The sequence below is a fragment of the Puntigrus tetrazona genome, chromosome 21, assembly GCF_018831695.1.
Source record: "Puntigrus tetrazona isolate hp1 chromosome 21, ASM1883169v1, whole genome shotgun sequence".
NCBI lineage: Eukaryota > Metazoa > Chordata > Actinopteri > Cypriniformes > Cyprinidae > Puntigrus > Puntigrus tetrazona.
This window is the reverse complement of record NC_056719.1, coordinates 18,817,745-18,831,167: the sequence shown is the minus strand read 5'-3', so window position 1 is coordinate 18,831,167 and position 13,423 is coordinate 18,817,745. Positions and strand designations below refer to the sequence as shown.

General features: G+C 44.0%; 3 protein-coding genes across 3 annotated transcripts in view; 2 read left to right on the top strand and 1 right to left on the bottom strand.

Moving 5' to 3' along the window:
- LOC122326417 (polypeptide N-acetylgalactosaminyltransferase 10-like) overlaps window positions 1–8,563 on the bottom strand; it is a 9,162-nt gene extending 599 nt beyond the window's left edge. The window contains 13 exon segments of the mRNA XM_043221282.1: window positions 1,199–1,348; window positions 1,474–1,590; window positions 2,144–2,365; window positions 2,648–2,755; window positions 3,333–3,450; window positions 4,081–4,264; window positions 4,392–4,577; window positions 5,091–5,139; window positions 5,142–5,225; window positions 5,228–5,261; window positions 5,931–6,069; window positions 6,155–6,245; window positions 8,018–8,563. Of these exon segments, the coding sequence (XP_043077217.1) occupies window positions 1,199–1,348; window positions 1,474–1,590; window positions 2,144–2,365; window positions 2,648–2,755; window positions 3,333–3,450; window positions 4,081–4,264; window positions 4,392–4,577; window positions 5,091–5,139; window positions 5,142–5,225; window positions 5,228–5,261; window positions 5,931–6,069; window positions 6,155–6,245; window positions 8,018–8,164 (1,629 nt within the window). The 5' untranslated portion in view covers window positions 8,165–8,563.
- Window positions 1–13,423, top strand: part of LOC122326397 (GTP-binding protein SAR1b-like) — a 167,116-nt gene that overhangs the window by 87,308 nt on the left and 66,385 nt on the right. The gene's annotated exons all lie outside the window — the stretch shown is intronic.
- On the top strand, window positions 11,626–13,386 carry LOC122326419. The gene is made up of 4 exons (XM_043221284.1): window positions 11,626–11,642; window positions 11,920–12,128; window positions 12,295–12,361; window positions 12,447–13,386. Exons 2-4 carry the CDS (start codon window positions 11,946–11,948, stop codon window positions 13,136–13,138), a joined length of 942 nt encoding a protein of 313 aa, XP_043077219.1. The 5' UTR covers window positions 11,626–11,642; window positions 11,920–11,945; the 3' UTR covers window positions 13,139–13,386.

Here is a 13,423-nt window from a genome sequence, read left to right as displayed (position 1 = left end):
ACACACACACACACACACACATAACACAAACACACACACACACACACACACACACTTCAGTATAGCACAGTTTATACCTGTGCATCACAACAATGAGGCCGAAGAGGTTTCTCATCTCTAAAGCAATTTCTTCTTTTATTAAAGGGTACTTCACCACAAATCTTACATTTAGTCATTTTCACATAAAAGCTTTGTTCATCTTCTGAACAGAACCTTCTGCTTCTTTTACTCAAAACCTGAACAGTCTCAATCGAGATTTTCTGAGCAGTATGATGTCATAATACTCAGGCCCCGCCCCCAGCCACTGAAGTATTGTTCAGTATTAGTATTCTTTCCCACTCAGACAGCTCGAGTAACCACGATGTCTTGAAAGCAATGCAGGTGTTTTGTATTTAAATGATTCCTGAAAGAGTCGCTGAATACACCTGAATCTGACCGAGCAGTAATTCTACTCCAGACGGCTCAGTTAAAACACTCAAAAACAACTATCAAGGATAGAAGCATGTCCTAAACTTGAAAAAAATGCAATGTATGAAAGAAATCAATCAAATCTGTATTCAGTAGTGTCTGTGTGAAAGAACCTGAAGTAACACACTTTATCATCAACCTTTTCACAAGTATAATTAAAATACACTACTTACTTAGTAACTGTAATGGATTACAATTACTTTTATTTTAAATTAAAAAACAGTTTAACGAACTAATCACTTCACAAACTGACAATTACAGTAGAAGTATGAAAGACATCAGCCGTTTTTGTGTAAAAACACAGTTATAAAACATGGTTTGCGTCCTCTGCATATTCTCCAAAACACACAGAGAAGTGAATTGAATTGAATAAAGGTGTTATTTTTGTTTTCATTGTGTACAGAAGTATCCTCATCACTTCATAACCTCACGGTTGAACCACTGATGGCTTGAAAGTCTAATAGTTTGAAGACGACAGTCACACGCCTTCAGGTTCTCAAAATATCTTAAATTATGTTCAGAAGACAAACAAAGCTTTTACGGGTTTGAAACGAGTGATTAACGACAATGTTCATTTTGGGGTGGATTAACCCTTTAACCTCTCTCTGTTTGAAGGGCGGGAGTTGTTTGATTGTTGATTGGACGTTACGATGTGGGCGTGGCTGGGGGAGAAGTTCAAAATAAACTTGGAATAACGACCGGATCTGTCAGAGAAGTGAATGACGTGTACCTTCCTGTAGGCCCACAGCTGGTTCCCCTTCATCCCGTGGCAGTCGTAGAGAGTCACAGGGCTGCTGTGAGACACGGCGTCGAAACACACCTTCTTAGTGTGCAGCGGGTCTCCGACTCGAATGTCTTCTCTCCAGCCGAACGTGAAGACCTGCACAACACACACATTACTGCAATCAGCTGCTCCTTCATTACACAGAGCAGATGATATACTGACAAACACAGAGTCTGAATACAGCTTCACACACACACACACACACACACACACACACACACCTGACCGTGACTCCAGGTCGGCTCGCCTCGTCCCTTCAGACACTTCTCCAGACGGATCGGGGAACCAGAGGAGAAGTGCTTGCTCTCCATGCAGAGACCGGAGCCCACGTTACGCAGCTGAAACACACACACACACACACACACACACACACACACACACACACACACACGTTTAAGAGGGTTTTGGGTCGAGGAGCTAGTAACCAGAGTAAGACCCAGCTGAGAGACTAAAGAGATCTTTCATGCAGTGTGTAACAGCCCTAAGTGAAAGAAAACATCCTGCTAAGTTTTCAATCCTAAAGTGCACCTTGTATAAAGTTATTGAGTCGACTCTGAATCATTGAGTTTTTAAAACAAGCCTCAAGTCGTTTCATCGTTTCAAACATGAGCACACTGCTGGTCCTATGTTGGTCTTCACCACTAGGTGTCTCTTTAGGAGCGGTCAGACATCTGTTTCTAACGCAGAAATCATCATTGAGAGAATCGTTTGGGAGTTGTTGAGCAAGTAAGGTAAAAATAAATGCATATAAGAATACAACAAAAGTGTTTTCCTGACCTCGCATGCATGTTATCAGGGATTCTCAAAATCAACATGTCAACCTTTCATTACCCATAAGCACTTAAAGACGCTAGCCCAGAGCACTCAGTAGTGTGGTTCTGAAGCGGTCACCTCTCCCCAGGCGGCGGCCGGAGGCTCCACAGGAGGGTAGTGTTTGGGCAGATCCCAGGCCACTTCGGTCATGAACCAGCGGAAGCTCCTGCAGCTCAGTCTGCTCCTCAGCTCCTTCTGAGACGTCACGTCTCCGGCGGACAGGTGCCGGTACTCCGGCCGTCGCTGGTAGATGAACTCGGCGTACTCGTCCATCCACACCTCGGCCACGCGCTTCAGGTTCTGAACACACACACACACACACACACACACACAGGAGGATCACACGCTTTCATTCAAATACACACCACTCACTGTTTTGAAGGATTTATCCGATCACCTACAACCACTGAACCGCATTAATAGAAAGTCATTAATGTACAGATTAGCAATACATTCATAGCACAGCCTCAGAAGGGCCGGACTGTACAGAGCTTTCCTTGCTTTAACTGAAGAAATAATCACAGTATATATATATATATATATATATACACTCGAGAAACAGTGGACGGATCTCAGGCTCACCCTGGCGAGGCTCACTCCGCCCGGTACTTTATAGGGCACGTATTTCCTGTAGATGTGACCGACTCGAGAGCAGGGGATGTCCTCCATACGGCCTCCACACATCCACACCTGAGAGAGAGGACAGGCTTTCAGACTCAGATCACACAAACTCTGTGTTTAGGGCTAAAAGAGTGCTACTGGGGTTTAGATGCACACCGTGTAATTAAGTGTACGATTAGAGATGAAATATGACTGAAAGTCACAGCATCAGATGTGAGCAGAAACCACTCCGTAGGGAACACTGAAGAGTCTCTGTATCTGACTTTACTCTAAACACAGACTGAGATCAGACTCTGGAGCACAGAACGGTCATCAGACCACAGACAACAAAACATTGTACGAGAAAATTAAACATTATCTTTTATTCCAAAAATCAATCCAAATATCTTCATGGAACTTCGCTGGTCTCTGGTTTTATTCTCAGATGCAGGATGTTTTTATTCTATTGTTCTTTATTCTCACAGCAACGGCTTGAAACTAAACTCAGCAGTATCTTAAGAAAAGCCTAATGTGTATCGACGTCTTTACATTAAAGCTGTTGTATTGATCAGGATAATGACATAGCAACCGTTGCCGTTGTAACCGTCGTCCCAGTATCAGATGTATCTGTGCTGTAATCAGGTTTATATCAGACCATAACCATCACCTTGAAGGAGATCTCGTACTGCTCTCCTCCCCAGATCTCCAGACCCGTGTCATATCCTCCCAGCTCCCAGAACCACTTCCTGTCCACAGCGAAGAGCCCGCCGGCCATCACCGGAGACCTCAGAGAGGAGACAGAAACACAGCTCAAACTACACTGAAGACACCGAGAAACACGGCTAAAACACACGACACAAACACACCTGTGATCAGTTCCGTGTCACGTCAATGTTTTTGACACAAAAGTAGAAAATACATGTAGTTCTTTACATTTTTATATATCTACGGGTCACTTTCTGTCACAAAAAAAAAAGAGTATAAAAGGTTTTTCTTCACACAATGAAAGTCACACACACTCTCACTCACATTCTCTCACACACAGACACACTCTCACACACAGACACACTCTCACACACAGACACACTCTCACACACACACACACACTCTCACACACACACACACACACTCTCTCACACACACACACACACTCACACACTCTCACACACACACACACACACTCTCACACACACACACACTCTCACACACACACACACTCTCACACACACACACACACTCTCTCACACACACACACACACTCTCTCACACACACACACACACTCTCTCACACACACACACACACTCTCACACACACACACACACTCTCACACACACACACACACTCACACACACACACACACACTCTCACACACACACACACACACTCTCACACACACACACACACTCTCACTCACTCAAACGGGTCGCTGGGGTCAGTTTTCTGCAGCTGAGCTGGGATAGGGATGCGTTTGTAGTACATCTCCCAGTCGAAGGCTCCTCTCATGGCGTCGCCGGCCTGCGTCTCGTAGCCGAAGTTATCGTGGTCGATCACATCAATCATCGGACACACGATCGCCTTCCGGTTCTCTGCGATGCGATCTGAAACCAATCACTCACTGCCATCAAACAACAGCTTCATCGGGTCAGCTCTCCCTCACGGGTTTATTGAGACCGCTTCACAGCGTCTTCACAGTACAGAACAGGAAGTTAGCGTTCCCGCTCTCACCCAGTAACGGAGGCAGCCAGTTCACGTTAGCCTCGCAGTGTGAGTCCAGGAAGGTGATGACCTGACCCTTCGCAGCCGCGGCGCCCAGCAGTCGTGTCCGGATCAGACCCTCACGCTTCTTAGTGCGCAGGATTCGAACCTTGGGCAGACGCACCATGTACTCCTCCAGGGGAGCCTTCAGGTGTTCTAGAGGACACACAGAGTCCAGGCGAACACGTTACTCACACAGCGCTCGTCCCAAAGCAGCTCTAAAGAGTTAAAGAGGAAAACCACCACCACAGCAGTGTATGTTCCTCCTCACACAAGCTCTTCAGCGGTTCAGCTCGTGCCTCTGACCTTACATTATATACAAACACTTTAATCATTATTTGTGGGGTCTGTGTCCTAACTTCAGTGATGGGACCCAGATCAGATCCAGACTCTAATATAGTGAAGACGAATGAGACCAAACCCAAATACTGAAATGTGTTTTTACGTTTGATTAAACAAGACACAGCCCTCATAACAAACTGACAGAGAGAGGATTACGGCCGTCATAATCTGACGCTTATGCAAACATGTGACGCAGAACAGACCCGGGACAAACCAGGATCATCCCAGAAACAGCAGCTCGCAATCTGTCCCACAAATCAAACACGCTGGCTGACTTACACCAGACGACACGCGGACGGTTTAATCTGGAGCACACGCGCGCTGTACCTTTGTCGCTGAAGTCGCCCACGAGGATGATCTCGGCGATGAGCTGCGCGGCGGCGAGCGGTTGAGGACGCTGTGAACGGTGCGCAGCAGAGACGACCAGCCCTCGTTGTGGAAGGGGATGATGATGCTGGTGTGTCGGGAAGATCTTCTGTGTACAGCTTGGTCTTACAGCTGCGACGCAAACACAGCACGTCTATCAGAAACATCGCCGCAGTCACCGGCCGGCGCCAGTTAGACAGAGGCAGGCCAGACTAACACTTCTACAGCGTCCGAGCCATTTGTAGTGATTAGTCAGGACTCAGTGTCTATAGACACAGACACGAGGGCCTTCACTAACTCTCTGGTTCAACTGGTTTGTCTACTACTGCGTAAATATATTTTGAAGTAGATCGTAAAAAATATCTAAATATTGAGAAAGATATCCAAATGAAGTTCTTTGCGATGCATATTACTAATAAATGAGGTTGTGATATATTTACGGTAGGACATTTCCAAAATATATTAACTTTACTTAATATCTTAAGGATTTTTGCCATAAAAGAAAAACTGCAAACACACCAGTGCCGCTGATGACTGCTTCTGTGCTCCAGAGTCTTAGATTTCATTAGCTTTCTTTTTGTTTAACTTTTACTGCTGAATTGTAGCCCGGATGAATAACAGCTCAATATTTCAGAGCTGTTCAAGACTAAAATTTATACTGAAAACATAAATGTTCAAGACTTCTTCAGGCCTAATTTCTCAGATGTTTGTATATACACAGAGCCAACACGCTGTTATTGTAGTGATGTAGAGTAAAGTGTGGAGCGCTCTATATTACAGAGGAGGAAGAGAGCGTCTCACTTCGGGTGTCTGATGTCCGGCAGCGATCTGTTGAGGGCGATGCGGTTGCTGACGAATATGTTGAATCCGTTCTCTCTGTAGGCCTGGTCCACGCGGTCCGAGTCGCTCAGAGGATACGGCCTGCCCTGCTCACCCACACCTTCAACACACACACACACACACACACAGCGTTACCATCACACTCCTCTTCAGCCCCGTCACGCCTCCTCCGTCACGACACACACCTGAACGAGCCGCTTCGTTCCTCATCAGAGCGTAGTCGTGCCAGTCCTTCTTCCTCACGCCGGCGCTCTGCTCTCTCTGTCTGTTCATTCTCTGAGAACATAGAAACACGAGAGGTTGAGACCTCTTTCTAATATTAATAGCAGAAGAGGACGAAGAGAACGACCAACGTGTGTGTGTGTGTGTGTGTGTGAGTGTGTGTGTGTGAGTGTGTGTGAGAGTGTGTGTGTGTGTGTGTGTGTGTGTGTGTGTGTGTGTGTGTGTGTGAGAGTGTGTGTGTGTGTGAGTGTGTGTGTGTGTGTGTGTGTGAGTGTGTGTGTGTGTGAGTGTGTGTGTGTGTGTGAGTGTGTGTGTGTGTGTGTGTGTGTGTGTGTGTGAGAGTGTGTGTGTGAGAGTGTGTGTGAGAGTGTGAGAAACCTTTTTAATAACCTGTATTTAGGGCCAGAACTATGTTAAAGAGTCTGTATTAAGATGGAAAATGATATCCGGTACTGTTATCTCTGTGAGACGACCGATCAGCGGAGCTGTGAAGGGTCATCCTCTGAGCTGGTAGTTCTTCTACACACTTGGTCTCCTTCAGGGCGGGGTGTAGCAGGTGAACTGGGACGCCGCTTCCCGCTACGTGTCTGCTCTATAAATGCAAACACTGCTCACAGCCACACCTCTTTTAAAAACAAGCACGTCCCTGAACCTTGGGAACCTGATGAATGATCCGGAGCGGGAGCGCTGTGTGTGAGCACGAGGTGACATCAAACCGCTCCTCCAGGTGTAACGGTGTGTGTGTGTGTGTGTGTGTGTGTGTGAGGCGACGCTGACAGTGAGTGTGTGTGAGGGATCGATGCACCTGCTGAAGCTCAGGCTCTAACAGAGGCGCTATGAGAGCGGCGTCCTGGAGCGGAGCCAGCCCGGGGCCCAAACAACACCGCCTTTCAACACCACCACCACGCAGCGCCTCCATCAGCACCCGCAGCACCACACCGACATATACATCATATCAGTCCTCCTCATCTCTTCACAAACACACGGACGGAGGAAGGAAAGCCCTTCACAGCTCCGTACGGGATTCAGCTCAGATCAGACTGAAGACGTACACTCCCATAATCTACTTAACTCTTTCACAGCAAAACATGGCATGATTCTACTGTAACCCTCTCAGGGGAAGGTTCACACACTTCCTGAAGGAGTCTAGAAAGTGCTGATCAAAAACACAGACCAGGATAGATGTGTATGAAAACATCATCATAGAAAAACTGCTTGATGTCACTGAATGAAACGTGGATCCACTTGTACTTTGGTGTACACTCTTTTATTTGCCGTTATAGCCTGCTTAAAATCGAACGAAGTGAACAAAATAGGCTTCCATCTGAAAAGAAAATCAATATTAATCTAAAGCAAACCATTACACGTAACATTAAGTTATGCTTTTCTCTAGTTTTCATATTCGATGTTCAGGTTTGTATTTATAAATCTAATTAACCCAAGAACCACAGAGTTTAGTGCTTGTTTTATCTGAATGTGAAGAATACTTTAAAAGCACATATTAGTGTATAATATCCAGAACAGAATGAAACATCACATGACTTTAATAACGTCTAAAGTCAGTTCGTTATCGGTCTGTGGACTTCGTTCAAAAAGAACCATATAATAACCGATCAACTAATAACTTAAAAGCCCGTCTACAGAGAGATAAAGCGACGCGACAAAACTACAGCGCGTTCCAGTCGCGTCGCGTTCCTCGTCCGACGCTCAGGCGAAGCGAAAAGAAGACGAAGACACGAAACACCGTGACGCTCGAGCGAGACAAGCGTTCCTGCCGCGACGTCGTGTGTTTGGAGCGCGTGAACGCCGCGTGAACGCCGAGGTACCTGTAGGTCGGAGAGTCCGGCGGCGTCCGCGGAGCTGTCAAACATCCGCTCCAGAGACGCGGACCACAAGCCGACGCTCGGCAGGAACAGGAACACCAGCAGCAGCAGCAGCGCGACCTGCAGCAGCCTCTTCTGCTTCCGCCGCATCTCGAGTCTCCGCGCGTCTCTTCGGACTCCTCACGAGAACATCGACACAAACTTCTCCGACTCTCTCAGAGCTTCCGCGATCCCGGACCGAACCACTGCGTCTCTCGAGCGGGGAGACCTTCCGCGGCGCGGCGCTCCGGACCGCTTTACAGAGAGACACGGGCGCTCGCTTCGCCGGGATCCCGGGAAAAGTGTGACGAAAGAGAGCTCGTTTAAACGGAGACCGACGGCGTCCGGCTCTTATTCTCCACCGAGCGGGGCTTCAGCTGCTCGCCTCCTCTCGCTGCGTCAGAATGGAACGGAACGGAACGCTTCAGTAATGCCGGGGACTGAACGCTAGTCGCTGTTTTATGAATGAAGCTGTGACTGCTCTTCATTAGAGATAATATTAAACCCATGTCTGCTTATAACAGACCATTCTGTTCAATAATAGATGTGTGTGTGTGTGTGTGTGTGTGTGTGTGTGTGTGTGTGTGTGTGTGTGTGTGTGTGTGTGCACCTATTACTGTATATCTGTTATTGATATATTATTCTAAGTGTATATTATTATATCTATGTACATGTTTCATTGTCCAGTGTTCTTGAGATGGATTGTCTGACAGAAGAAACTGTTCAAGGAACAAGGTGTCTTTTATCAATATTAGAATAATCATCCTGCAATGTCCTGGGAAAGAAAAAACAAAAAACAATCTTTCTCTAATTTTTTTTTTTTTGTTTTTAAATTTTCCAAACAGAAAGCAAAAACGCAGGAGAACGTTATGTCTTTGCTGGGAAGGCATTTCAGATTTACTTAAAAAGACATAGATTACCAGAGAATTAGAGCTCATGTTCACAACATCATTAGAAGAATGAGAAGAGAAATAAATCACTGTATACTATACCAGGAAGAGAAGGGATGAATGATAAAATATGAAACAGATTACCTGTAGATGAACCTGCTCATATACACACTCCTGGGCTAAAAACACTAAAGTTGATGAAGAAGATGTCTTTAAAGATGTCTAAATTATATTTATTCTATCAAAGCCCTCAGATGCTCCTGAACTTGTTATTACAAAATATAAACCCAGATCGCTGTGAGAACAAAGATGTCAAGGAAGAGTCGAAGGCTTCAAACGGTTCATGATTCATTAAAAACAATCTTCTGGTTACGGCTGGAGTTTAATGTGAGACTCGAGTCCTGTCTGGAGATCCAGTAACTTGAGGCTAGGTTTCACCTGCAGGACTTTATAACAACTAGAATTATTATGAGTCACTGCTCTCTATCAAACATCGGAGAGATTTTAAAATCTTGTTTATTAATTGTAAAGCCCTGAATGGTTTATCTCCTCAATACTTGAGCGAGTTTCTATCACATTATAGTCCTTTAATTCTTTCTAGGTTTGTATCCAGATCAGACGATGGATCAAGTGTTCATCAAAGACCAGAACATCTAGATGAGCCCCAGAGAAGACCACAGGGATCAGATCAGTCCTTTATCTCACAGGGCTGTGTTTAAAACTGATCTAGAGCTTAAGTTCTGGGTGTATTGGTCTAAAAAATAATCAGAATATTATTATTATTATTAATAATCGTAATAATCACAAGCTTTCTCATAACATTTCTTAAGAGAAACTTTCTCTAAATAATTTAAAACTTTCTCATAATATAATAACTTATGTTCTCGTAATAATGAGAAGCTTTCTCAGAAATAATCATTTTAACCTCGAAACGACTCGCTGTGCGCATGCGCGGCGCACGACTGACCCCTGCTGCTCAAAGCCACACAGCAGCACTGAAACACTGCTTGTTATGTAATATATAAAGTGTATCATATCTCATTAAATAATGATTTGCATGTAGTCATGTTATTTTGTGGCATTTAGCAGCAAGTTACTCTGCCAGGCTTCAAACATTTCAGTCTCGTAAATGCTTAACGTGGATTAAAGTCAAAGACAGACTCAGTGTGACGCGTGCTGTTTACAGAAATACAACGATTAACCAGCATTTTTAAGGAAAACATTGTGTTAGATTCTGGTCTCTTATGGCTGTCTGCATGCATGAACAATAATACTCCACCCTGAATTCGTTGTACTTTTAAGCCACATGAAACACTTTCACGTTCTCATGTCCTTCAAGGAGCGGCGCGAGACTGAAGATGGAGCGGTTGTCATGGTGACCGTGCTTCGCGCAAGCCACGTGAGATCGGGCTCCTGTACAAACATTGTGAGTTTATCGAGTCATGCATGACAATTACAGCTAATACAACTAACAAATGACCCAAATGAAGCTCTCTATTCATTGAGGTTACGTGTGATGGCTTTCAATTCTTCATAAAAAGCGTGTCATTCTTGTTGTAATATATTCAGTTTGAAGCCATGAACTGAACTGTCTGGTAGAGTAACTTGCTGCTAAATGCTACAAATTAACAAGACTACATGCAGATAAATGATCAGTAGTCGTTATTAAATGACTGATTGTATGTGTTCTGCAGGGCTTTGAGCAGCAGAGGTCGCTGTCGTGGCGTCAGTCCTGCACCATATGCGCGACTCACCTCCACCTGCTCGCGCTCAAAGTTTAGTCTACATCCAGCTCCTCGATGGGAATCAAGTATTTCAGTTACTGTTGCCAACTCTCACGAGACAAATGAACCCAAAACAAATGCAATATTTTTTTTTATTAATTATTTTCCTCAATATTATTTATGATCAATTATTTAAATGAAAACACTCTTTCATCTGAAAAACAAAAACAGAAGCTATTTTACACAAATAGATCTTGGGGTGAAGATGTTGGATGTACTGACAAATTCTCTGAAACGTCTTAGTCTTAAAGACGACGATTAATGATAAAGTTGTCATTTAAAAGTTCCAAAATAAACAAAACAGCAAATAATCTAAAAATAATAATACTATATTACTCAAGCAGGTCTGATTCATGTCACTTCTTGAGAAGCATTGAGCAATAAAACCCAGGGCTTCTCAAGAAAAACACTTCCTTTACAGAAACAGGTTAAAGGGTGCAAAGAAGAGAGAAGCTGGGAAAAAGCAATAGCACTCTGTATTTACAGCAAGAAACAAAATGACATGAATTATATAAATGTTTTTGTGATTAGAAGAAAGTCCTCAGTGTTCATGAGTTCATGTTTCTCAGCTGTACAGCAATCAATACACAAAACATCAATTCAGTAATAAAACAGGAAGTGCTATTTGTGAAATATTTCTATAATTTAGTTTGTGATGTTATATTAATAAACATCATCTCTTCATGCAGCTCGTGTTATTTTTGCTCGATCTCAACTGTTTTTAGAAGTGAAGTGGTGTTTAGATTTATTAACTAGAAGAGTGTCGCAATCTCTTTTGAATGAATATACTCCTTTCACGGAAAGACGACGCCTATAAAAAAAATCAGAAGCGTTTCCTGTTAGAGGAGGCTTTATATATCGCCTGAGATCTCTGAGCAGGACCAGCAAACTACAGACAGCTAAATACAAGCAGGCAAGACACGGTTATTTGTGACTATATAGACAAGATGATTTGTGCTGTATAAAATGAGCTGATTATCTCTGGGATAAACGGGTTTTTTAGTTTGGAAGTTGGAGGAAACTTTCATTGATCCAGAAACTAAACACTAAAACACAGCTCTTTAATGAAGCACGGCTCTGATCATGACCAGTATATCTATTATCTACTTTTACTCAATCTATTTTTGGGGAATGTTTTGCGCTCGCTTGTTCGTGGTGTGGTTATCAGCGATGTTTTCTTCTCTCGCCAGGCTTTAGATCCAGATCCAGAAGAACAGCATGGCCTCGTCGGGATCGGACTCGGTGTGGATCGGCTTCATGGACATCGTTCCTGTGATCGGGACGCTCAGAGAGTCCGTGGAGCTGGTGCTGGCTCTGTATGAAGGGAACGAGGCGCTGGTGAAGGAGAAAGAGAAGGCCATCGAGAACATCGTGAAAGAGCCGCTTCTGAAACAGGCCAAAGTGAGTCGTCGATCTAAAGCATGTGCCTGAACTCTAACCTTTAATGGTTTCCAAGTTTTGATTTGATTGATGTCTTTTATGGTTGATCGTGTGGTATTCTTCACATGTATAATTACTGCATCTCACGCCAGTCCTTTTATTGCATTTCTTACCTTTGCATGTTTAGAAGATGTCTGCTCCCCTTAAATCTGCTCCGGCTGCAGAAGAGTTCTCTGGACTCAGAAACATAAGAGGTGGGCTTTTTCTGCTCGCCGCTGTTCTCCATTTAATAAATCTAGAGTTCAATCGTAGCAATGTGGGTTTTTTTTTCTCTCACAGAGGTCAGAAAGGACATGATTATTGAATATATGATGAAAGGATCCAAAAGAGAACAAAAAGCTCAAGCAGCTCAGCAGAAAGCGAGACAGAAAAAAGTGGATGATATTAAGAAGAAAATGTTAGTAAAGATCCAGGCCATCGATAGAAACTGCAATGAGGTGCTAATAGAGGAAGTGGGGAAGTCGAAGAGAGGAGAACACGTCTTCAACAATAACATCCTCAAGTTCCACTCCAAGGTGTTAAAAGACTTCATAGAAAATAAAATATATAACGAGCAGGCAGTGGCTACTTTAACCGGTCACACACTTCCTCCAAACACAGCCGAGGATATTCAGAGACACATGGTGGTTCACTTTGAAGATGAGTTGTACGTGAACGCGAACGCGGTGACCTACGGGAGATACTGTGCAGCGCTGAGAGACGCTATGCTCCGAGTGCTGAGCCGCACAGACCAGGAACGAGTCACGCAGAATGACAGGCAACAGGTGAATCACATCATTAATAACATGAACAATCATCAGGTCTACGTGGACGAGCTGGCCAAAGAAGAGTGGATTCGTCAGGACAGAAGAGGAGCTAGACAGGCCCGCTTTGAAGAGGTGAGACTGCAGGTGGTGAACATGTACGAGAATGATCGTGGGTTGGAGTGGTGTCTCCGGGTTCTGCGTGAAGTTCCCAGGGCTGCGGTCTAGAACCAACACGGTTCATCCTAAGACGAGAAAGAGGACTTCTCTGGTGTGTTATGATCCACCTCCAGCCTCTGACTGATCGTCTCAGCACTCTACACTTACTTCTGTTTTCTTGTGCTTCTTATAAACATCTTTAAAATGTGTTTTTTTCCTTCTAATTACATATTATCTCTTTATTGATTTTTATAAAAATATATTCAACATTGCCAATGAATGTCAATTTACTATCAATAAATGAAAATGAATAAACAGAGCTTGTTTTATTATTTATTGTTCTTGCGAATAAAA

What these genes read in the sequence shown, in the direction of transcription:
- LOC122326419 (XM_043221284.1), top strand. Translation starts at nt 11,946, where the DNA reads ATGGCCTCGTCGGGATCGGACTCGGTGTGGATCGGCTTCATGGACATC. An exon ending in CGCTTCTGAAACAGGCCAAA is followed by an intron (nt 12,129 to 12,294) that starts GTGAGTCGTCGA and finishes TTGCATGTTTAG; the next exon opens with AAGATGTCTGCTCCCCTTAA. An exon ending in TGGACTCAGAAACATAAGAG is followed by an intron (nt 12,362 to 12,446) that starts GTGGGCTTTTTC and finishes TTTCTCTCACAG; the next exon opens with AGGTCAGAAAGGACATGATT.